The sequence below is a fragment of the Aspergillus tubingensis genome (assembly GCF_013340325.1).
Source record: "Aspergillus tubingensis WU-2223L DNA, scaffold_3, whole genome shotgun sequence".
NCBI classification, from domain to species: domain Eukaryota; kingdom Fungi; phylum Ascomycota; class Eurotiomycetes; order Eurotiales; family Aspergillaceae; genus Aspergillus; species Aspergillus tubingensis.
This window is the reverse complement of record NW_023336277.1, coordinates 530,483-555,460: the sequence shown is the minus strand read 5'-3', so window position 1 is coordinate 555,460 and position 24,978 is coordinate 530,483. Positions and strand designations below refer to the sequence as shown.

Here is a 24,978-nt window from a genome sequence, read left to right as displayed (position 1 = left end):
ATAGCAGTCGTCCAACACGCCATGAAATCTACGAGGTTACACTTTGTACTCTTGTCTGGAAGCCACTTTTCATGTACACGAATTAGTGATAGGTTCGAACTAAGACTATTATACCACGGGGATCACCGGGGTAGATATCGAACAACCGTTACAAGGGCACTTTATAGAACTCCTCTCTAAAAGGGTGTCCCAGTACCTTGATTGATTCCATTGCACCTATTGTTCCACTGAACCAACAGTATGTATAGTGGACCTCCAACAATTAAGAATATGGTTGGCGTTCGAGCTTAACTGCTCAGTTTACATAAGAGGCTTCTTAATTCGATTTAATCTGTATACCCAATCTTAAACCAATCGATTGATTGTGAAACCCGAACTGACCTATTGCCAGAATATTGTACATACAACCGCATAAAAATCTATCATTCAAGAGAACAGCACACAACACCTATAAAAAGAAACGGAAGAGAAAGGCTAGAGACGATGCCGAGCATGTCCCTATTCGACTCGAGGATACTAAGGTAGGAGGTTCCCGTCGACGCCGTTGATGCCGGGTATTTACGTCAATATCGTTAAGCAAACGGAGATATGTCCAAGGCCTTGTCCAACGCAAACAGGTCTGCAGTCTGCAAGAAGCAAGGTAAAAATAATGTTGAAAGGGATGTGTAGAAAGGTATAAGGTGTGGAAAGAAAAGAAGAGAAAAAAGAAAGAAAGAAAGAAACACCGAAGGCTTAAGAGTTATCCCCGTTCGCTTCACTCTTGATGTCCCCGTCACCAGAGCCGGCGGCATCACTTGCTGCGGCCATGTCTGGCGTAAGCCCGTTTTTCAGCTTGCTAGGCGGAGGTGGCTTCTTCCCTGACAATTTTTTGGGGGCTCCTAACTTCTTCTTCTTCGTCGGAAGAGTTGCTGGAACGTCATCATCCACTAGTGGACGCTTAGGTGGAGCAGAACTGGGGGTACTGGCACCATTTTCCATTGGGGTCTTGTTGCGGTTGGTCTGTCGCCCTGATAAACCCAAGCACCGGTCCAGGTGCTGTGCAACTCGAGTGACAACAAAGTATCTCGGGCAGTTCGGGCATTTCACAGTCGGGAAGGACACCTTTTCTGGGGCTGCTTGCTTGAAGGAACTGTCAGGCGTTGTGGGGGGGCTTGAAGCTGGAGTATTGGACGTATTTGTCTGTTTCTTCTTCTTCGGATTCAGCTTGTCCGTGGCAAACGGGTTTCCATGAACATCGTGCCCCGGCTTGTTGATCATAGGCTGCTTCTGACAATACTCCCGATATGGGTCTGGGGGAGCCCGAGCCCCGACACCCGTTACTGGGTATAATAGACGAGGCAATCGGCACTCTGGACAGATAATCTCTTTCGTGGTTTGCAGAGGGTTTCCCTTGAGGTAAACCTTGCCTTCATCAAAGACAGCCGCATCTGTCTCCACATGTATATCCTTAAGTTCCTCAAGGTCGAGATCACCGGGCTTGAATGCACCAGCTGGCTTCCCACTCTCTTCACGACGTTTGGATGCCTCTTCATCGGCTTTTTGCCTTGCAGTGACCACCGCTGAGCGCATACGGGAGACCTTTTCGTCGCGATGCACCTTCGCAACTATATCATGAATTATATTATAGAAGGTATCGTTGAGGATATCGCATGTCTAGTGTTGTCAGGATACATTGCAAAAGCCCAGAGACGCTACTGTGCCGCAGCCGGAAGCATACGGGCATGAACGTACCAATTTTGCAAGCGTTCCTGAAGGAAAGGAACTTCCATTCTCTTCAGCTCCATTCGACTCGCCCATTTTGGCAATGTTCTGCAGGACTGGAAAGTGTTAGAGCTGAAGCATCTTCCAAGACTGAGCGGTTAGGAAACAAGCAAGCAAGAAATGCAGATGAGTGGGGTAGCCCAGCACATCGCATACAACATGATAATGCACTCGACAGCAAGCAGTACCGATGAGATAACGCAATGGTCGCGCGAATACTGCAAAGTCCAGGACAACTGTCGAGACATACCTCTGCTGGTGTATGCAAAGTAATCACGCGCCAATTAACGCGGAACTTGCAGTTGACAAACAGCTGCTTCCACACAACTCTGAACGATTATCCCCAGTATCAAACCGATGGCGCCATGTAGGTTTGCGCAGGGTGTTCGAAGGCAAATCTGGGTCGGGGTTTACCGGCCGCTTAACGGATGCGGATGGAGGGAACAATGGCGTAATAGACGACTACCCGACTGTGTTGGTCCAAACAAGGGAGCAATAAAGCAAGTGCCCGACTCCCACTATAAAGAATGTCTCAAAGAAATGGTACACAGGGACGATAGCACGTAGAGTCCATCTGTCTGGCGGGGAGTGAATGGCGTCTATAACCCGGGGGCGGGAAACACCCACGGTAGGGAGAATCAGCGGACTGCGCGCACGGCCATTACCATGAGGGGGAGCAACTCACCTTGGCTTCACATCCGATAGAGCAACATATATAGAAAGAGCACAGTAGACTGTGTGACGCAGCCAAAAAAACAAGACCAAGACGGCAAGTGAAGGTGCAGCACCAGGGGCAATCCTAGATCGGAGGACGTGGACAGAGGCTCTTTTGCGCTGGCCTTTGCCTCTTTGAACTTGTCCGACCGCCCGATCTTATCTTATCGCATCTCCGCGTTTCTCTCGCCGTTTTCGTCCACCGCTTTTGGATCGCGTTGGGTTCCCCTCTTCGTCTGGCGCTCTGCTTCTCCCCGCTCTCTCCTCAACGTGTTTCTGGGTATTCTTTCTTTTGTATACCTCAGAGACTGCTTCAGGGGAAGATACCCCTTGTATAGTGTGGCTTACACATCACATTTACCCTTCTTCCAACCATGGCTTTCCAGTTCTTCGCCAGGGCGCATCAATCCAAAGCGCCCACTTCTCCACCTTTGTCTCCCCCTCAGGCTCCAAGCACGATAACTTCACCGTCTTCAAACAACTCTCACACCAGGCCACCTAAAGGTCCACCAGCTATCGTCGTTCCTCCCTCTTCTGGCTCATCTTCCGTGAGTCTGGCGTCCAAATTCCAGCCTCCAGCAGGCCGGGACTCGACCCTTCAGGCTGTGCCATACCCAAAGCCCATCGCATCAGGCCACCCCACTCCGCACCCGCATGTTACCGTCGAAGTTGTGAGCACAGCTCACATCCCTTCGCTGACCAGAATCACGGGCTTGCTGCTTCCTATTCGCTATCCCAACTCTTTCTACACAGCCACCATCACTGACCCCGTGATCTCGTCGCTGTCCCGCGTGGCCGTCTATCATGATCATCCGGTAGCCGCTGCTCCCACCTCTGCAGCGCCAACCCCTTCAACGGGCTTGAAGACCCCCACAACTGGATCAGACAAAGTTATTGGAGGCATCAGGTGCCGATTGGAGCGGTTACCGCCGACTACTGCCGGAATCTTGCAAGGCCGGTCGAACTCCGAGCCGACGAATCTCTACATTCAAACCCTTCATCTACTGTCGCCCTATCGAGGCTGTGGGATTGCAGCATCGCTTCTAGACTCGCTACTCTACACGTCCAGTTCCTTGTCATCTTCCACTTCATCCGATCCGCGACCTGATCTACAAGTCTCAGACCTGGTGAAGCATTACAACATTCGCACCGTCACAGCCCATGTCCACGAGGCCAACGAAGATGGTCTGAAGTGGTACGTCGCACGAGGGTTCAAGGTGGAAGATGGAATAGTGGAGAACTACTACCGGCGCCTGAAACCTTCTGGCGCAAAGATAGTCAAGCTTGTTCTCCAATGGACTGATGCGCCTAAAGAGGAAACCGTTCCCAGCAACAAGGGTCAAGACCAGCGCAAAGTGCCTGGAGGGGATGATGACGATGATTGGGAGAAAGTCGAAGCTGAAGACGGTGATGAGGAGGAAGACCATGGAGTACAACCATTCGCCGATGCGGATTCTAAGATTCTGGAAGTTGACGAGGGGGTGAGCAGGAAGCGTAAGGCAGATGATGAGCCCCAGCGGCCATGACATTTCATGTTCTGCTAAGAACTATAGAAGCACTGCTTATCGTTTTCTGCCTGATTTATCTACATTTTGGCGTTCGGTTGTTTGCTCTTTGCCCCATCACTGATACCCTTATCATTGTCAAATGTTATTACCATAGAACACCCTGTCTATACCATATATAGTTCGGTTCTTTCCACTCAAGTTTGGATATATACTCATATACACCAGAATAATCATACTCCTATCACAATCTCTCTGTCGCAGCCGTGACCCACTATCTCATTCTACAACACACCCCGTAACCTTAGCCCCTCGCAATGAATACGACCCTCCTTCTAGAATAATCCAAGATAACGCATTAACCAGGACCCCCAGACGCGTCCCCCGTCACGTCATCATTGGTCGACTCTGCAAAGTGGATTTTCGCGATACTTTGACATTTCCCCAAGCTAGCGGTTTTTATTGGCCTCTTAGAGCATATCAGATTGATCGCACACTGAGTGGGGATGCATTCAACACGTGTAGGACATTCACTTTACGCTTTTGTTCCATTAACGTAAGTTTAGTCACAACAACATTCTCCATCCCTTCAAGGTAGTAACGCAATGCTACCAAATATGACCGGACTGCCGTTGTTGTCATGGGGTTCTGGGTCGACGTAAAAAAAAAAAAAAAAAAAAAAAAATACGATAATTCGTGAGTAGATAATAAGCAAGGAGTCTGTATAGACTGAGGAATCATATATCCTCATGTACTAGCCGTTTAGCAAATAACCCATAGTGAGGACTGTATGCACCTGCGGTCATGATGCTTAATGTGCATTGGGGATGAAGCTGACATTCTCCCTTGAATATACAGTTAGCGTAATAGTTCTGGAAATACATATATTGCCTGGCTATCAGCCAGATCGCTTCATTCTTGTCATAGTATCAGTGTTTCCAATGGTCCTTTAACTAAACTTTTAGTAGGCAGGGATGATACTCTGTGACTTATTGTACTGAAGCTTCTTATACTATATACTAGCGTCCGCTGTTCGAGATATTTTCTATTACAGCAAAGATGTGGAATGTAGGGGTCTCCATAACACTCCAAATTAAATATAGTAGCTAATGTTCAGTTCAATATCATGTTATCTTGCGAGGTATTTATCTTTTGTCAAGTTCATCAGACATCTTTGTAGAATTGATGTGCAGTAGGTGGAGGTCAACATTCCTCACCGCCCCGATAGATGCTCAGAATTCTGCCGCAGAAAAATGGAAAGTCCGTCAACCATTTCCTCCTCATACAGACTGAGTTTCATAGACCCATTTATCTCTTCATTGACCAATTTCACACCCTGTCGGTCCTGAGCAGACTACTTCGGCTTCAGCAATAGCTCAAGATGGCCTCCACAACGCCATCCGCACCCCCCTCTCTCACCCTACCCCCCTCGCAATTCGCCCGACTCCAACCTCACGCCTATCTCCTCGCCCACCTTTCACCACCCGCATCCAGCAACCAGCCCTCCATTCGAGCCAATGGCCGCGCTCCCTCGCAATTCCGCGTCACATCTGCGAACACAGGCTCCCTAACCCACACAAATGGCAGCGCCGTCGTAAGGGTTGGCGACACAACCGCAGTATGCGGCGTACGAGCGGAAATCCTCCCCACTGCCGACATTGCCTCGTGGAGCGTGTCTCAGTCCTCGTCATCTGCGAATAAGCGTCGCAAACTCGCCGATCAAACTAAGAAGCCTACTGAGGATGGTGCGGAAGTGGAAGATCCTGAAGACGAATCGCACATTCAACAACTCAACCTTCTCGTCCCGAATCTGTCGCTGAGCACCGGCTGCGCACCGGGCTTTGTCCCTGGCGCACCCCCGTCAGCACTCGCACAGTCGCTGTCCCATAAGATTTTGAACTTGCTGCATAGTACAAAATTGGTCCGCGCCGAGGATTTGCGCATTTGGTACCAGCCGCCTAGTCTGGGGCCGGAGGACCTGGAACGCCATAATGAGTCTGAGCAGATGGATGTGGATGTAGAGCGCGGGGAGGAGGTCGGCAAGGAAAAGGAGATCAAGGCATTCTGGGTGCTCTATATTGATATCATGATCATTTCCTTGGCAGGAAACCCCTTCGATGCTGCCTGGGCTTCGGTTTTGGCTGCACTGCGCGATACGAAGCTACCCCGGGCATGGTGGGATGTTGATAATGAGATGGTTGTGTGCTCGGATGCGGTTTCTGAGTCTCATAAGCTGTCCTTGCGCGGTCTGCCTGTCGCAAGCTCGTTCTGTGTTTTCGAGGCTGACGCGGCTGCTGGCTGGAGGGCGGTTATTATCCCGGACGCTGAGGAGGAAAAGAACATTGAGGAGAGCGCCCGGAAGGGCATTCAGCGGAGGTGGATTCTGGCCGATCCTGATGGATATGAGGAGGGACTGAGTCAAGAACGAGTCTGCATTGTGGTTGATAAGGAGCAAGGTGGGAAGGGCAAGACGGTTATCCAGAATATGGAGAAGAATGGAGGATGGGCTGTTGATGGGAAGGAGCTCAAGGCGCTGGTTGACATTTCCGCGCAGAGATGGGAGCAATTGAAGCACATCCTTGAGCAGTGTTGATTGTTTAGAAAGCGACTAATACTACATGCAATGATACCATGATGTCAATCATGATCTGACTCTAGTCCTGCGTAGAGTGAACCTGGGGACTATGCTAATATACAAAGGCAGACCTGTATTTAATAATGCTGCAATTTTTCAGGCGAACAGTACAATATCTACATTAACAATGCCGGTGTGAGGGACTGGGCAACTGGAGCAGTCCGAACTCCCCATCATTCATGGGAACATCGGATGCCAAGACTGGATCTCGACCTCCGCCGCGCCAGAAAGCTCAACCGCAACTCTTCACTGCGGATTCTTGACAAGTACCAGTAAACAGCCTGACACCTGTTTCTTATATTTAAATGGCGACTGATGTGGCTTTTGACACGAGCATGGTATGGATAACCAGAACGACTGCCTCAGCATACCCCGCTAACCTGCCCAGGGCTCGTTCACAGTAGAGCTCTACAATGCGCATGCGCCCAAGGTCAGTACCAAGATTCTAAGCTCACCCCATCCTCTTATGGTACATTTTACTGACACCATTGTTACCGACTAGACGTGTAAGAACTTCGCGACGCTTGCGCAACGAGGCTACTATAACAATGTCATCTTCCACCGCATTATCCCCAACTTCATGGTACAAACCGGCGATCCTACCGGCACTGGCAGAGGAGGAAGCTCAATCTACGGCGAGAAATTCGAGGACGAGATCAATCCTAATCTAAAGCATACTGGTGCTGGAATCTTGAGCATGGCAAACAGCGGGCCCAACACCAACGGCAGTCAGTTCTTCATTACGCTGGCCCCGACGCCGTGGTTGGATGGAAAGCACACTATTTTCGGCCGCGTCAAGAGCGGCATGAGGGTGATCCAGCGCATGGGACTGGTCAAGACAAACTCGGAAGACCGGCCTATGGATGAGGTGAAGATTCTCCGTGCCAGAATCGTGGAGGAGACAGGTGATGAGTGAGGGGGTCTTATAGCAGATGGTTATGGGCATTCATCCGCAAAAGCTATACAGCATCCCAGCAACAGCGGTCTTCAGACATGATACGGGCTGTTGGCATCGATGGCAGACGTTGGGACCGTAACTCAGCACTGCACTCTTCCGAGAGCAATGCAGAGCACGAGCAGCTGCACGTTCATTACATAGCAGAGCCACGTCCGTCAAAACACTACAGTCGCCTCGGGTTGACGTCTGCAGCGCAACGGCAGCTTCATATAGAAACAGATTACAGTTTAGAATAGGAATGTTTCACTTCAAAACGAACCGCTTCCATCAGATGTTACCATCCGGAGCAGCAGATACAGAGTGAAAAGTCTATCTACCACTCCTATAGCACAAGACCAGTGAAGGCTTGTACGAAGACGACGAAACTGCTACAAACAAGCAGTCTGCCTGTGCAGAGCACTAGGAGTGGTGTGAAGAAGGAAAGAAGCTCTGGTTGTGGGCGAAATCCTCCTTAAGCGGCTCCCGTTTGTCGAGTCTAGCTTCTTTCGGAATAGTCATATTTATTGTAGCCTCAGGCAACAGTTGCAACGAACGGTAAATATAGCTTTAAAGAGCTGCAATTGCATGGATGTGAGGTTAATACCGGGCCAAAAAAGCTGTATAGACTGTTTAGCTACTGAATTCACTCTTGTGTGTTCTGTCTGAGAAAAGGAGGCTCAACGCTCATACTGAAGCCAATTGGGTTCATACTTTTAGTAGAGACCAGGGCTCCATCAACACTGGTGACTCCCTCATGTTGCTGGAAAAAGGAAGTTGTGCTATGTAGAGCCAGATGCTAGTAGGTCTACATTCATCGAGCATGTAAACGTTCAATGTCTGTTGCTTCCTCACCTTAGGTCTTCAATAACGGTTTAGCTAAGTATTTAGTCACGTGGTGGGCCAGTGCGGGTCCCGTATTTCTTCGCGTGTCCCTCGATTTTCTTTTCGTTTCTGAAATTCTTTCTCGTCTTCAGCGCATGATCTTCAGTCCTCACCTATGGGCTGAAGATACTTGCTACAAACGTCTCTAGGAGCTTGTGACCAAATGTGATGCTCGCTGAGCTTGCTCATCAGACATCGATATAGCACTAAGCCCCTCCATTTAGCTTGCTTGCAGTTCGGCCGTCATCACTATGGAATCCCTCGCGGACACGCCATGGGACGTGACGATCTCTGGCACTGGACTGGCCCAGTCCCTTCTAGCTCTGTGAGCTACCTTCAGTCAATGCTGTATTTGCTTACAGCTAACGTCTCTTGCCAGGGCCCTTTCCAGGTCAGGTAAGAACGTTCTCCATGTTGACAGAAATCCATACTACGGTGGTCCTGAGGCAGCTTTTAGCCTTCAGGAAGCCGAGGAGTGGGCTGCTAAAGTGAACGAGGGTAGGAGCTCCCCAGTCTAAGCGACCCCATGGCCCCTGCTGACTCGTGTGGGTGAGCTAGACACCGGGGAGCTCCCATTCGAACATGCTAGCGTCTGCTCCGAAAGCTCCGGGGATTCCACGGGTCAGCTTGCGTCCTCTCGAGCATATACCCTCTCCTTGTCGCCGCAATTGATCTACTCCCGATCACAACTTTTGCCTACCTTGGTTTCCTCCAAGGTCTACCGGCAATTGGAGTTTCAAGCTGTGGGAAGCTGGTGGATCTACAAACCCGTGGCTGATGATAGTAGTCGTCTCTATCGTGTCCCTGGCAGTCGGGAGGATGTCTTTGCGGACGATGTGATCAGTATGAAGTCGAAGAGAACTCTGATGAGGTTTCTCCGTCATCTCGGTCAGGGTCAGGAGAGTGGGGATGTGTCGGAAGGACCGGATCCGTCCTCGGAAGAGGAGGGTCTTGCTGCACCCTTCTCTGAGTATCTAGCCACGAAGTTTCATGTGCCCACTGAGCTTCACGGTCCCTTGCTCTCACTTTGCCTATCACAGGCTGCTCCTCAACACACATCGGCCCAATATGCCCTCCCACGCATCAAGAGACACTTGTCATCTATTGGTGTGTTTGGTCCCGGCTTTGGGGCTCTCTCGGTCAAATGGGGCGGTGGCTCTGAGATCTCTCAGGTCGGTTGTCGCGCTCTTGCCGTGGGAGGTGGTGTGTATGTCCTGAATACTGGCGTCAAGTCTATCGGTCCTTCACCAGATCAGGAACCCGATGACCAGTCACGCATACAGATTCAATTGGCCAATGATGAATCGGTCAAGTCCCGATACATTGTTGGCTCGAATTGGGATCTTCCTGCCGCATCTCGCCCTTCTCTGGAGTGCGACAAAGTGGCTCGTTCCATCTCCATCGTCTCATCTTCCCTTGCGAACCTTTTCCCCGTTACTGCAGAGGGTGGACCAGTCCCTGTTGGAGCGGTGGTGGTATTCCCGGGAAGCTCTGTTGGCGGTGCTGATGATGCACCACCGGTGTACACTATAGTCCACTCCAGCGAGACGGGCGAGTGCCCTATTGGACAATGTAAGCTACCACTTTTTCTTCTGCATTTTTCCCCCCCACCCCCTGCTCATATGATGACTTTTCTTCAAAAACTTATCTACATTGCCTGATAAATCATTGATGCAAACTTCTACGAACTGATCATGAGCTTTCACTTTTTTTCAATTCATGCAAGTTACATGTCTTGTGACACGTTGCTAACTGTTTATCAGGCGTTGTGTATAGTAGTGTCAGCATACCCGGTTCAGAAGGACAGTCGATGATTGAAGCTGCTGTGCGAAAGCTTCTTCAGTCGGCTGCCGATCCGAATACGAAAGTCCTGTGGTCCCTGTGTTATACGCAGCTGGGCCGAGGCGCCTCCCACAACGCTGATCTAAGCTGCCCGTCTAAGAGCGTCATATGCCTCCCGCCTGTCAGCCTAGACCTTGCTTTTGATGACTCCTTGATCGACACGGTCAAGAAAGCTTGGGAGCTGATCATGGGGGAGGAGGCTGCTCAGCACGAATTTATGAAGTTCGAGGACCGAGAGGGTTCCTATGAGGAATGATGTGGGTTGTAGAGCAACCCGCATGTAAATATGCTGTAGTAATGATTTAGATAAGACCATTTACAATGATAATTTATTACCAAGGCCACTACTGTGTCATGTGTATTCCCTTATAGAAATTTTTGAAAGATTGCTGTATTCCTTTCCTATCCATGTGATCATGCACTCCGCTTTCTGCGATACCTTGCCATGTGTAACTTCCTACATTTGCATCCATACAGCCCGTGTTTACACAAGCGGACCGTTGGGTTTCAACCTCTGTCGTACAGCCCACGACCCTTCATACCCTCCGAGCCAATGCAACGCAGATTTGCCCGGGAGCTCAGCACTCTAATTGTTTCTTCCCGCTTCAGTTTCAAATTACCTGCTGTCACTGAGACGGTCTTTTTCGCGTTTCGCTTTCTCCGGTCATCCGCATGTCATACATAGAAGTATCAGGAACATGAAAGGGTCACAAGACCACCTATGAGTTACATGTGAGTAAAGATAAAACATATACGAGTTAATTTCTTACTGTCCTACCAGAGATGAGGTCGTTCATATCCAACCTATTAGAATGACAGCCAGTAGATGTAAGACACGCCATAGATGGCTAGTTTAGGCTACATCCTCAGCCTTGCGGCATCGGTGTCTGTCAGCCAGTATCTCCTAGATAAACATTTCCCACTATATCGTCGGCAGTATGGTTACGTCCATTACTCTATTCCTTTCCTTCCCTGTCAACCCAACTAGCCAGCCCATTGTCATTGACACCCGTCTGCGGTAATCATAGTATATCTCTGCAAAAAGCCGTTACTGCGCCTGAACTTAACGGAGGATTGTTATAGACCAGGACCGCATATCATAAGCTTCCCGGCTGCTTGGACACCAAATACTCAAAGATCATCATGTCGCTTGGTACTGGTGTCGGTGATATACTGGCGTGTGCAAGACTTGCTTATAAACTCTACCAGGAACTGTCTGAAACAGATGGCGTTGTTAGAGAATTCCGGCCTCTATCTTCACGGCTCCTTACTGTCTACAAAGCCCTCCTCCAAGTGGAACAACTCAGGGCGGCTTATCAGTTGACTCAATCAACCTTGAGTGCCATTCGCTTCCTGGCGGGCAAGATGAGCGAGGCCATCAATGGGTTTGTAAACAGATTAGAAGGCATTCGTGCATATCAAGCTGGAGGGTCTGTATTGGCCTTGAAGTATATATTCTCAACGGGTAAATCATCTTCAGGGATGACGGATGAGGTTAGTTCATCAATTTATCGACATATGCTGTTGAAGTTCACTAAGAACAAACATTATAATATCGGCTCAGAAATTATCTAGCATATTCCATTCTAATTTGTTGTCTTTGAGTAGCCTCTTACGGATGGCTTGCTACTCCAAGTATGTTGTGTCTATGGTCGAGGGGCAAAATGCTAATATTCCTCTAGCTCTGATGATAATGCTTGGAAAAGTGCAACTGTCACTCCAAGATGGATCGTTGAAAGGTCTGAGTTTCCGCATGTTAGGCTAAGCGCAATGATCACGGGAAGGGATACATGTTGTGCAAGACCTAGTAAGTACTGCTACAGACTGCGATGTATGCTGGCTGATGTACTTCGTAGACTTCGAAAAGGTCACCCATCCTAATGACTTCTTCCGACCTGGGCGGGTATTTACCGTGGCCATGCGAGGTATATCGACAGCCACAGGAGATGAAGACATTAATTGCACACATCTCCCCCTAGAATGGCTTCCATTGGCTCTATACTAGACCCATATGAGCGTGAGAAAGAACGACTTAACCGACAGAAGAAGAATTACGGGGACATTATAAAGCTTCCTTTGAAAGCAATGTTTCGATATGGCGATGTTCAAGAGAATGGACAAGTTCAATGTCATTTGTGCACTGGTGACATTCGATTCCCAAAGGTCTTCTGGGTTGACAGACACTTCAGGATATATCATCATGAGACGTTTAGAAAGCTGCATGATGTATCGAGTCTTGACGAAAGGATAGGTTATATATATCTAGATGAGATGAGCACTGATCGCCCTATTCTGTCCGAGTCAGAAATCGAAGAAATGATTTCCAACGAATATAATCTTCCCACCTGGGATATGGACCCCTGGGTAGGAGCCATCACTATCCGCCGATTCGTGGTCGTCCAGCAGGGTACTAAATCCTGTCTTTGTCTGGGTATACATACGTGAGATCCCCTCGTCTCGAGATCTTCATGTAGTCCTATACTGTTGTTGACAAATATCAACACAGTTACTCAGGAAGAGGATGTTCCGACCAACCCGATCAGGAGCTATATGCTATTCTCTACTCATCGAAGTACATTCCCGACCCATTGCCAGAAGAAACAAGAATGAACAGTCAGCCTATACGCCTGAAACTTGAGCAGCTATCAACAGTACTACCCAGCACCGCCCGCGTCCACTTCGGCCGCGTCTATGAGATCAAGCATGATGTGGAATTGAACAATGTTGGTTTGGTCCATGGCTCATCCATGGATATACTGTCGTCACAATTCGAATCCCATCGTCCGATAGATACTCCGAACGGTGTAGCATCTTCGCCGGACAAGGATCAGGCAGGTACTTCTGCAGGTGATACGGTCACACAGGCTGATGTCAAGATTGAGAAATGAGCCGTGATTGCATTGGATCGGTCTGCAGTAACAATTAGTTCATTGGTTATAACTTTCAGGTGTCATCTAAATAAATAACAGAGTTGCATCGTCTCTCCGTATATAGACTACTATGTCATGCCAGTGAAGTAGCCATTTTGTATTCGGCAGGACTGTTATTATGTTAATAGCCGCCATGCAAGGAGGATATTTAACCGTTGATAGTGAAAACCAGAAATACCAGATTGTCGTTATTGTACGAACAAGAGATCCGAAGCCTATCTCTACTACCTGATACTGTCAGTATGCCCCAGCCGTAATAGCACTCTCAGTTACTATGCATTTAGGCAGGCCTTCTAAGGGTACCTGAGGATATTCATCGAGTTGATACTCCCACAAGTGTATATATGGCGATCATATCGCTCTCTATATGCAAGTTTCGTGATGCTCAAACGAAGTTACTAGCGATAAAGATGCAACGGTATAAGCAGATATACCTTGAAGTAGGAGTTAAGCATACACTAATAGCACTATACTCTATCGGTACTGACCCCTCATCCTTAAATCAGTGCCTCCACAATGGATAACGTGTTTGAGTAAGTCTACATTGTGAACTTCAGGAGCTCAATTGCATCATTCGGTACTTGTGAACGACTACGTATGTTTATTTCCTAGTTTACTATGAAACCAGGTGTAGAGCATACGAACATATGTATAGTCCCTAGATTATATGCCCTCCAAGTACTTAATAACGACATCAACAATATCATCTTAAATTCAAATTTACACTCTCACTAGTAATAAGTGACAGCCCGATTCGACCATCTACCTACCATGTCGGGTAATATATCATCAACTCACATCTACATAAAACACAATCATCTGATCTGCTCCGACAGATCTACATTAAATTATACATGATCATACTGATCACAAACCATACAACTTACATCAACAAAGTAAATCAAAAAGAAAACAATCTACATCTCACAAACCCAGTAGATCAAATATACCCTCTCTGTTTCAGATCACATAACTACCCATCAATCCTCCAAAGCTTATAATATAACAGTAACAGACCACAAGCCAATTAATCCAGATCTACACCGCAAATAACAAAGTACTAGTAAATCAGTCTGAGACATTTACCTTACTTGTCCACTATCTATCTATCTACCCGGTTTGAGACAACTTAATAATTTCTTTTACCCACAATTCATTTCCTCGAAATCTTGAATCTGAAACGCTCTATCGGCGGGCTAAGATCCTATAGTCCACGGGTAGATTAACGGACTAGATACAAAGTAGGCTAATCGGTGTTCACTTTAATATCGCTTAATTTCCGGGTTCCTACTCCTTCTAGATAGTCCTTATCTGCAGGTTAAATTGGCAAGTTGGGTGATACTAGGTAGAGGAGTCAATTTCTTTTTTTACTTTTCTTTCTTTGTTGTGATATGATGCTAATGCAGAGGCGTTGGAAGGGTCTGTCCATCTGGTTTGAAGAGGATGATGTCGAATGTTGAGACGCGTGTACATTCATTTATTCATAAGGATTATAATTTATACTCATTATGGCGGAATATGGCATCATTACTTACTATCTACTACGATAACTATACCATGGTTCTGGCCAGAGTGGTCTTCTTCCTCCTTTCCAAGCTTTTATTTTTTTCTCGCTTTCGGGCTTTGATTACTACTTTAGTGGCCGATTGCATGCTCGCGGCAATTGGCCTATCAGGATAACGGGTGACCGTTGGTGGTGGACTTGCAGTAAAAACTATTATCGACTAACCAGGTGTCCGTATGAGTAGTGTGAAAACGCTGGCAAACTATGCAGGTGGTTTTTTTCGAATTGAGTCGGTCTGTTCCATGACGGGCTAATGTTTTTTTGCCCAGGGTTCCCGGATACGCAGAAGGCATAGCGTGACTCCATCTAAGGAACTTGCTGGATGCCGTTCCGTACTCTACCTCATTCAGGTGGCTTGGGAAGAACCGGGCGTCGGAAAAGAGCGACATGGACCCTGAACGGAGGACCCTCCTCTCTTCCAATTGATGTCATTGTTCGTTTCCCTTTGGACATTGGATCCATAACTACGGAGTGCTATCGTCCTTTTGCGGTAAGAGAAGGACGGCAGTCGAACCTGAACGGGTGCACATCCTTCCCTAAACAGCGACGGAGGCCCATAATGGTGTGCTTGGCATCTCGGCTCTGGGTGAACAACACTGGACCGAATGGCGATGGCTGGATGATGATCAGGGGGAGGGAAGTGCTTGCATTGGAGTTTAGACCGCCCATCTGGGATGCAATTACGATTTGGGCTGGGCAGTGAAAGACTGACGAATGGTTTGCAGTAAACCAGTTGGAAATCCTGGGGAGAGCTGAACTCAATGCCACAGGACAGCTGGATGTATCATGCATCTCATGCACAGAGATTGTTGACAGAGTGTCAGGGTCCATCAAATGGGTGTGTAGGTGACAGCTGCCAAGGCTGGCGTTCAAGCTTAATTGTCCGGCAATGTTTTTTAGCGAAGTTGGTCATGCTTGCGAAACGACCACAATGTCGATCCCTCTCTCCTTCCTTTCCCTGCCGTGCGCACGGTAGGAAGAAACGTTTGTGTGAAATAAATTGTATCTACGGAGTAGACTGACTACTCAGGTGTTCACGATGGCGCCAGCCCGGTCAATCCTGGATGGATGAGGGGGGGCGGCGACACGATTGCTGATGGATGCCTGCGATTGGGTCGGATGATGTCGCAAACATTTTACTTTTCTGCGCCCACTTGCAGTTTGACTGGGGTTTACCCCTCCGCGGATACGCAGCTTGAACAATCCATCAATAACAAGCTGCCGAGTGACGAGGGGAGAAAGTATCAGGTACGACGTACGCGCGTCCGGACGGGCTGTTCGAGGCGGACGTAACTTATGGGATTGCAAAATTTCCACTGAAACGTGGGTGGTTGGACCAGCTGACGGGCAGTAACAGAACCACTTTCAACCAGAGGAACCACCAGGTACAGGCCGAGAGTCTGGAGGCAATCCGCTCAGCCCATGTCCACTCATGAGGCTCAACCACACGGCCACACTTTGCCACTCTCCAAAACTCGTGGAGCGGTTATTCAGTTGGTGGTGGCACTATACATAGAACAAAAATCAGAGGATGTTGGTCCTAAGAATTGGATGGGATTCGTCTGTAAATCCCCAGTACGTGGCAATGGAAACGCAGCTGAAAAACAAGACCAACAGGATCACGGAAGACTCCGCTGTCCGGATCTGAGGGTTTCTATCCGACACTAAGTAGATGCGTCGAGGTAAACCCTGCCGACCGGTGGATGTGTTAAGGCAAGCCCAGCCCAGCAGTAGAGTAGTGGACTGTTAGTCTATCGGCCTAGTGCTGAAGAGCGAAGGTACCTTGTTGTGGTCAGTCTTCCACTACCAATCTGAATGGTCCGCACGTTGGTGGCCATGACGAGCCTAGTTTCACTTCCGCGGACACCACTGGACTGAATCAGGCTATGAGCTGATACTATACCCGATACACCGTGACTACGGGGGAAGAGAGAGAGCGAGAGTCAAGAATAGGAGAATGGATGGTTGGATGGAGAAGGGGGAGGGAAGGACACGCGGCCCGTGGGGCCACCGGCCCAGCGAGCCCCTAAAGGGTCTTTCCTCACTGGCTGAAACAGCGGGCAACCGCGCAGATCGAAGTTTCCATCTTTTTTAGCTGCACCAACCAGCCGGTTGGTTACTCTGTAAGGCGTTCTGACATTCGACAGGGTATTACACCCTGTTTGTGAAGTTGGGATATGAATGAATGGACGGATTAATGTCTTAGGCGCCGGACATGGATATGAATGCGCATGCGGATCTGAAGGTGTGAAAATGGGTGTGGTGGGCGCATTCGCTGTCTGCATTAATACTTTGTGCTATCAGTGTGTCCGGAAAGAAGAAAGAGCGGGATGATAAGAATAGCAGTCCGCCCGAGGTGGTCCACCCGCTGGAACATTCCGAGAATGTATGGAGGATTGATGCTGGAGTCCAGAAGCAGCCAGAGACCAGCTGTCATTTTATCCGTACCACCACAAACATCATGGAAAAGAATAAGAAAGGGAAAAAGACATACAGTCTTTCGTATTATCAAGAGTGTTCAGTTTAAGATAGACGAGCAACGGTGATCACTCTCTTTGAACATTCCATCATGAAGGCTACCAGGTCTCTCTAGTAACCAGCCTAGTAGAACGGGATTGCCTCAAAATGGTCGACGCAAGCTTAGAAGCATAACATTTACAAATACCAAGAGGGAGTCAGTAAGGCAGAAAAGCCGGAAAATAATGAGCCTGAATAGGATTTCCGGTGATGTTCTATTTCTGTAGACCATGTTGATTTCTCCGGGAGGCGCTTGATTGATCAGTTGACTCTGCTGTAGGGACTTCTGCGCATCCATGTGGTATTTGGAGGATCTGGACGGAGATACGCATCCACGCATGTACTGTACATCGAAGAGGGGAGGGAGGGGGAAAACAAAGCCTGGGGAAATGCATTGACTTCTTGAGATCTGTCAACTAATATGATTCGATGTATCGGGGCATTCCCTGGATCTACTACTGTCACAGAATGATATCCTGAGACGCGGAGGCATCATACTATGCCATTGACGATGGATTGTTTCGTGGAGGTCGAGATGGAGACGAAGACGACGACGACGACGACTGTCAACGCGTCGAGGAATGAACGGCCGCCGTTTCCGTATCACAAGTTCGCAAGGGTCCGAAATCCGAGATTGAAAATTACCCGCCACCGGCCGGGTGGAGCAGTGAAGATCCGCCCATCGACATTCTTCCTTCAGTCAGGGATCGGCATCAAAAAATAGGTGGGTGGTGGGCAGTGCCGTATTCAGGAAATTCACACAAATCTCGTCCAGAGGCAGAAACAAGTATGATTCTTGAAGCGCAAAGAAAGAGCGTAAGAGGTGACAGGAAAGGTGTGTGTGTAAACAAAGCAGGATGCTGTAAAGAAATGAGAAAGAACAAAAAAAGAGAGAATACAAAAGACTGAAATGGAAAGGAACAGTAAATAACTTGGCATACAGCGGGAGGCGTCAACAGGCCGAGCATAAGAACACTAAGCATCATCGTGGTGTAAATTCTGTAAATTCCTCGTTAGGAAGTCGAAGACAGTGAGTGAGCATTATTAGGATTATTATTTTTTTTTATTTCAAGATAAAAATAATCATCTATCGCCCTCCTCGATCCGGGCCAGCTGGTGTTTTTTTCACCTCATCTGATACTCTCTCTCTTGCTTTCTCTTTTACCTTCCTCTCGTTCTCTCTGCCGTGCAACACTTGGCTGCTGCTTGTCTTAGAAAAAGGAAAAGGAAGCAAAATAACTACTCTGCAACTTGAAGAGACCCCTTCCGTCGTTTAATCTGCCCGGCAAGAAACCAACAGCAAGAATCAGCCAGACCAGAGACGGGCTGAGCTTAATATTTGCAGATTAAATTACCCAGTGGAGGAGCTTTGGCCCCAGCCCAACCCGTGGTCCAGCATTCGGCATTCCCACTTGGGATCGCTCCCAGTCGCCTGTCTCTCCTGTCTTCCGCCCTCATCTTCTTCCTCTACTTCTCGAACTCTTCTCCCCCCCTCCGTATCCTTCTTCCCCTTTTCCCTTTCCTCTCGCGACATCCTCAACCCCTCGACACTCAGCGCTCGTCTCCCTCCTCTTGTTCTCTCTTCTTTGAGCCCTCGACGCACCGTCTGGTCGCGATTTCGTCGGCCTGTTCTCTTTGGGGTTTTTTCTATTCTCCTCGCTACTACTTGTTTCCTGCGGCTTTCTGCCCCCCATAATTTCTTCCGGGGCTTCTCACCCCTTTCCGTGACCGTGTCGCAGGTCTCGACGCTGCCAGCCTTTCGTTGACAGTCTACCAGGCAATAGAAAAATTTTTCCTGCTCAGGATCAGTTTTCTATCAGCCAATTCCACTCTTTACACCATATTTCCATACGTGACGACTTGCGAGAACGGTTCCAGTGACGACAACCATTCGTTTCCGGTTGACGTGCTATTGAGACGAGAGAAAATAAATTTTAATAAACTCGTCACCGACTTCTACAATCTCACATGTTCAAGAATACTCATAATAATACCGCCAAAATGCCGATGTTCCGTATGAAGACGGTTTTCCCTCTGATCGCCCTTTTCTCGATTGGGTTCTTTTTCTGGTGCGTCGAGCGCTTCGACCAGGCTGCCCTTCTGCGTTTTAAGCATCCAGCCGATCGCGTCGCTGGTTCAACCCCGCAAATCCAGTTGCAACCGACACCCCCATCCAAGGCCTGCGACGTGGACCCTGGTCTTCAGGCTCCTCTGCCCTTCAGCGAATGGCTTCCTCGCAAGAACTACACCCGTGCCTACTTCCGTCCTCACCATGTGAGCCCCAAGACCGAGTTCAACTCGCTTGAGGATATCGAAGTCCCGGTGCTCCCTCCGATGACCGTCATGGAGCGTGGTATGGTCGTGTCGCCCGAAAACGAGGAACCCCTGCCTTGCCCTCCGATCATCGACGTCAACGTTGCTGCTGATAACGATGTGGACGAGACCGATAAGCTCCTGTTCGGTCTGGCTACCACTGCCGACCGTCTGGACCGTTTGCTTCCTTCCCTGCTGTACTCCTATGGAAACACCAAGGCTGGCTTGATTGTGCTTGTTCCGGAATCGGACGACGACATTCCCAAGCAGGAGGCCTACTTCCGCAACCGTGGCTTGGATTTGACCCTGATCCAGTCTCCTTTGGACTTCACTGCTCGTTACTTCGGCCTGGTCCAGGCATTCGCTGAGACCATCAGGACCAAGCGCCCTCAGACTCAGTGGGTCAGCTTCATCGATGATGACACTTTCTTCCTGTCCTTGCCGACCATCGCTGAGGAACTGAAGCTCTTCGATGTGAACAAGAAGCATTACATTGGTGCCCTGTCTGAAGCTAGCTGGCAGGTGGATACTTTCGGCCACATTGCTTTCGGTGGTGCTGGTGTTTTCGTTTCCAAGCCCCTCCTCGATGTTCTGGAGGAATACTACGATGAGTGCCAGTCGTGGGGTGAGCAGCCTGGTGACCAGAAGCTCGGCCAGTGCATCCAGAGATATGGAGAGACCCCTCTTACCCTCTGGCCCTCTCTGTACCAGATGGACATGAAGGGTGAGGTTGACGGTGTCTACGAGTCTGGCCGCAAGATCGAGTCTCTGCACCACTGGAACAGTTGGTACACCAAGGATGTTGTTAAGATGACCACTGTGGCTGCCGCTGCGGGTCGCCGCTCGGTTCTGCGCCGCTGGGTCTTTGACCAGGAAGAGATTGTCAACAACGCTACTGGTCGCTCCACCCGTACTTTCTGGGTGTTCACCAACGGATACTCGCTCGTCAAGTACACCTACGATGAGAACACTCCCGATGATGCGATCAACTTTGACCACACTGAGAAGACCTGGGAGGAAGACCCCCGTGGTTACGAGGCCCGCCTGGGACCCCTCCGCAACCGTGATCAGGAAGGTGTCACAAAGGATCGTTGGTTGTTGCGTGATGCCTTCGTGGTTGGCGACAATGTGCACCAGTGGTATGTGCGTGAAGAAGACGAAGGCCACAGTGTGATCGAGATCGTTTGGCTCGGCCCCAAGGGTGGTGGCGGTGCCGGCGTCCGGGACTTTGGAGTCCGGAGGCAACATCACTAAAGTCCTTGGTCATGCAACTCAATGAGAGACCAGACGACCGATACTGAGGCTGGCCCTTGGGATCTGTGAAGCTTTTCGATTCTTGCACATTCTTCATTCCATTCCTTTACACTTTTCCAATTCCTTTTCTTCCTTTTTATTCTTCTAAACTTGATATTACTCTATATTTCCCTACGACACCACAACACTAAAGAAACAATCATGCCAATCTACACGGCGACAAGGAAAACAAGAAAAGTGAAGGTGGTGCGGGAATGTATCTCTTTCGGTCACCGAATCCTTCGGCCTCCCTGTTTTTGATCGATCATTTGCCTGGCGTTGTATTGGCGGAGTCAAGAATGGCGCAGTCCAAGATCGGAACTGGTGGTTTTCAGCGAAGAGCATACCTCGTTTGAGTCTCCCTTGATTGACCTGGCTACGAGCTCGTGGGATGGAATAACTCATATTCCCGCCCGGGGCCCATTGCTCACGATCCGACATATCCCATTCCCTTATTTCTCCCATTTTCCTTTTTTGCTGGCTTCCTGTCGAGGGCTGCTTTCTTGCATCAATTTTTTTGTAAAAATAGATTTTTGCCGGCCGAGCCGCGGTCGCTTGCTTGCTTTTGGAGATTAGCGCATTCGTCGTTATGGCAGAATATCACGAGTTCAAAGTCTTAGATTAGGGGGAAGATTATCTGTTAGTTATTAGCAATAGACCACGCACGCATGCTGCGGAATAATATGACTGGATTCACTGGAGAAATGTGTTCGTAATGGGTGGTTCGATTGATTGCGTAGGTCAGTTTGATGCTTGTTTCATGTAGAGTCAGTCAGTCACCACCAACCAGCCAGGCAGACAGCATTGTCCTCGGCAGTAGCACATTGCCAAGCAGTAGCAGTACTCTGCATCGGCAAAAGTACGAACTCACCAGATCAAACTATTCATATATTCTTAAACGAAGAAGCGTGAGTGGGAATAGATTGAAAGTACCAACAACCAACCAATCCACCAGACAGAGAGACAAACAACCATCCATGACAATTACACATACATGCATACGACCTTGTGTAGCATCCCATCATGCCGTCTAGGCCAAGCCAAGTACTACCTACGTACGTAGGTTTTTCCAAAAGCATGTATTCTACGCAGCGGTTCTTTTTCTAATTTGTAGTAACTCGAATAAGGCCCCAATCGGATCATTTCCTATTGATTGACTTACTCAGTGAGTGGCTGGATGGATGGGATAGATGGGATGGATATATGATGGGGGTGTTGGTGGTGTAGGTGAGGCTGATACATAGTTATACTTGGTGACTGATCCAGCTGTGTAGGTAGTCGTGAAAGAGAGGCACGGGCAGTGGGTTTGGTTTATAGTACGTGAATGAAGAAATATGATGGAATTGAAAGTAGGATAGATATATTGAATCTCGACGAATAGCACACATGGACAAAGATTATAATAATAATGATGACATGAAAAAAAAAAAATTTCCAGGCAGCTTAATCAATGACTCAATGCAAGACATAAAACGTCAGCATCAGCAAGATGATTAGAAATACAAAGAGCTGAAACCTGCGTACTTTGTTTTTTCCATGATTCTAATCCACATCGAATAATAGCATTGTGTGTGTCTCGTATTCTTCATTGTTATCACTACGAGGTTACATCCATCCCATCACATCTATCACGCTTCTGCCCAATCGATTTTGAGATATGCTAAATCCTCGCAGGGCTGAGAATGAACACACACCACCTTACCCTGTAAGGGAGAGTTCTGACGTCGGTCTCTTAGTTAATGATTCAGAGGGTTTGAAGTTACATCTGGGCGGCCTGAAACTTAATCCGGTTGAGTTGACTTTTTATTACTGGAAGTTTGCTGGAGAAGGATGATGATGGTGATGGATATTAGGTTTCGGGGGCCATGTGATGGGAAGGTAAAGCTACTTTAACCGGTTTCGGGGACTGTTTGGAGTTGGAGAATCAGGGTGTAGGTTGCTGTTTCATAGGTCATGTTACTTTTGGGGGTATTTTGTCGAGAGACAGAGAGGGTGTGTGTGTGTATGATGCTTATGGATGATACCATTGTGGCGTAGATCAGTGGTAGGTAGGGGATGAAGAAAAAGCCATATGTGGGTGAGATTTATGTTGATCATGACGATGGATGGAGTAATTTTGTCTTCTTCTCTTGCTTGCATGACCTGTATGTAGCAGGGAAGGTTATCTGGAATGGATGGTGCTAAGGTTCGACTTAGTATCTTGGAGTAGTAGGATTTGGTAATGTGTTGGGAGCTGAAAGTGCTAAGCTTTGATTGCTTAGAGTTCAGCATGGTCCTTTCTCTCTCGCTCTGGGTGAGCTGAGGATAGAACTTAAAGAGGAGAATGACACGAGGGATAAAAGCCTCGTGGAGAACTTAGAGAGTGTAAAAGGTAATGAAGTAATCGAAGCAAAGGGAATGATATGAATTTAGTCGGATTGATGACTGATCAGTGATTGATATAAATTGATGCAGCCGGTGCAGAAGATTATCAGTTACCGGGCGGGTCTCTATTGGTTTTGGAGGGGAATAATTGGGGTTATCCTTGCTGATGGGGGATGCCAATGATGGGGGAAGGAAATCCCAGCTGAATTGAACATTTGTATTCATTAGTTCTAGTCACCTGTTTGCCATCTTACTATATATAGTTAAGAATTTCCAGGGTTGGGCATGTCTGTGCTGAAGGATGAGGCTGTTAAGAGTTTCTAGTCTTAGGAGTGACAGAGTGGACGTTAACGCCGAAACCCTATGATTTAGATTAAGTTGTCAGCGTTGGATTCAAAAGAGGAAACTCTCTTCGTGCGTAAGTAAAATGTACGTGACGAATTACTGAGTTTGGATCGAGTCGAGTCTTTCAGTTTCTTCAGGCGCCACCGGGTTTGCTGAGGGATGCATCCGTCCGTGAGTTAGTACTTTTATGGCGGGAAGGATGATGGTGAACACTAGTTACATACATGCATACGAGATGGATGGATGGATGGATTGATTGATCAATCAATCAATCAATCAAGCAATCAGTCAAATTAATGAATTGATTCAATAGTACGGGCATAGTTATGCTTACTCACTGCCCTGAAAGTACGAAAAGGTACAGTAAGTGAGAGAGAGAGAGAGAAAGAATGTGTGTGTTGTGAGTTAGTAATCATCTACACCATCGACTATATGCACTACGCGTCTCTCCCCTTGGCCAGTTCTCACTAAAAAGTTAAGTAGATAGACTAAAGAATAGCTTCGATACTACCAAATACGCCCCAGCTGCTGTTTGGCTTGGGGGCCAGTTACTACCGTAGTAGTAGACCGGCAGGGCACACGGGATGGACATGGAATGTTCGCCGCCACTCACTCTGCCCACATCCTAGTTAGTCAGTAAGTACATCATCCAACAACCATGACTCGGTTTGATCTGGTCCGAGTGATTTTATTGATCATTTTTAGGGGATGGCGAACCACTTGTGTGCATTAAAGACTTTGTGGGAGAGACAAGACCAGTAGAGTCAGTGGTTCACAAACCACCTTGATGAATGAATGAATGAATGAATGACTGCGTGATGGAGGGTCAACTAAGCTTTTCCCCATTTGCTCTTGAAGGAAACGGAAAGTGACCCTTTGAGGGGGGAGGGGGGGTTGCCGTAATATTACGCGGTATGGGTGGGGAATGTGAGTTGGCCGCCGTATCGAATCCCCAATGCCTCACTGCGGCTAGGCCAATAGTGGCTCGGGCCAAGCCTGAGACTTTCCCCACCGTCGGGTCTGGACAAAGGTTGTATTGTGACGGAAAGATTGAGCGACCAGGGTGAGGAGTAAAGTGAGAGAGAAAGTGAGCAGAGAGTGAGAGTAGGGCAAAATTATATGAGGTAAGATATGTCAGTCAAAAAGAAAGGAGAAATACATACCCTACTCCAATATGAAGCAATATGAAAAGTACAAGAAACGGCAGAAAATAAGCTGGAAAAGGAGGTATGCTGAGAACTTGGTGAGGAAAAAAGGGAAAGCTTAAAAGAGGGAAACCAAAATAATACCACACGGGGTGTAAGGTACGGTCACAGCCACGTGACAGACCGCCTGCCTGGTCTGCAGCGGCACTTTGCCTTCTTCGAACTCCTCCT

At 48.2% G+C, this 24,978-nt stretch overlaps 7 protein-coding genes across 7 annotated transcripts; 6 read left to right on the top strand and 1 right to left on the bottom strand.

Annotated features, from left to right (window-relative positions):
- Window positions 1-732: 732 nt before the first annotated feature.
- Window positions 733-1,797, bottom strand: AtWU_01399 (SGF11 family protein; the record flags this gene model as incomplete). The annotated part of the gene is made up of 2 exons (XM_035496513.1): window positions 733-1,653; window positions 1,732-1,797. The coding sequence occupies 2 exons, from the start codon at window positions 1,795-1,797 to the stop codon at window positions 733-735; spliced, it is 987 nt and encodes a 328-aa protein (XP_035352406.1).
- Window positions 1,798-2,849: 1,052 nt separating this feature from the next.
- Window positions 2,850-4,001, top strand: AtWU_01398 (GNAT family acetyltransferase; the record flags this gene model as incomplete). The annotated part of the gene is made up of 1 exon (XM_035496512.1): window positions 2,850-4,001. One exon carries the CDS (start codon window positions 2,850-2,852, stop codon window positions 3,999-4,001), a length of 1,152 nt encoding a protein of 383 aa, XP_035352405.1.
- Window positions 4,002-5,361: 1,360 nt separating this feature from the next.
- AtWU_01397 (3' exoribonuclease family protein) lies at window positions 5,362-6,573 on the top strand (the record flags this gene model as incomplete). Its single annotated transcript, XM_035496511.1, has 1 exon — window positions 5,362-6,573. One exon carries the CDS (start codon window positions 5,362-5,364, stop codon window positions 6,571-6,573), a length of 1,212 nt encoding a protein of 403 aa, XP_035352404.1.
- A 347-nt stretch (window positions 6,574-6,920) lies between these two features.
- On the top strand, window positions 6,921-7,531 carry cyp1 (putative peptidyl prolyl cis-trans isomerase (CypC); the record flags this gene model as incomplete). The annotated part of the gene is made up of 3 exons (XM_035496510.1): window positions 6,921-6,953; window positions 7,004-7,045; window positions 7,118-7,531. The coding sequence occupies 3 exons, from the start codon at window positions 6,921-6,923 to the stop codon at window positions 7,529-7,531; spliced, it is 489 nt and encodes a 162-aa protein (XP_035352403.1).
- A 1,154-nt stretch (window positions 7,532-8,685) lies between these two features.
- Window positions 8,686-10,532, top strand: AtWU_01395 (putative Rab geranylgeranyl transferase escort protein; the record flags this gene model as incomplete). Its single annotated transcript, XM_035496509.1, has 4 exons — window positions 8,686-8,759; window positions 8,814-8,932; window positions 8,993-10,006; window positions 10,198-10,532. The coding sequence occupies 4 exons, from the start codon at window positions 8,686-8,688 to the stop codon at window positions 10,530-10,532; spliced, it is 1,542 nt and encodes a 513-aa protein (XP_035352402.1).
- An 887-nt stretch (window positions 10,533-11,419) lies between these two features.
- Window positions 11,420-13,164, top strand: AtWU_01394 (magnesium transporter NIPA family protein; the record flags this gene model as incomplete). Its single annotated transcript, XM_035496508.1, has 5 exons — window positions 11,420-11,661; window positions 11,959-12,083; window positions 12,133-12,201; window positions 12,282-12,717; window positions 12,783-13,164. The coding sequence occupies 5 exons, from the start codon at window positions 11,420-11,422 to the stop codon at window positions 13,162-13,164; spliced, it is 1,254 nt and encodes a 417-aa protein (XP_035352401.1).
- A 6,124-nt stretch (window positions 13,165-19,288) lies between these two features.
- Window positions 19,289-20,854, top strand: gfsA (glycosyltransferase family 31 protein; the record flags this gene model as incomplete). Its single annotated transcript, XM_035496507.1, has 1 exon — window positions 19,289-20,854. The coding sequence occupies one exon, from the start codon at window positions 19,289-19,291 to the stop codon at window positions 20,852-20,854; it is 1,566 nt and encodes a 521-aa protein (XP_035352400.1).
- Window positions 20,855-24,978: the final 4,124 nt, after the last annotated feature.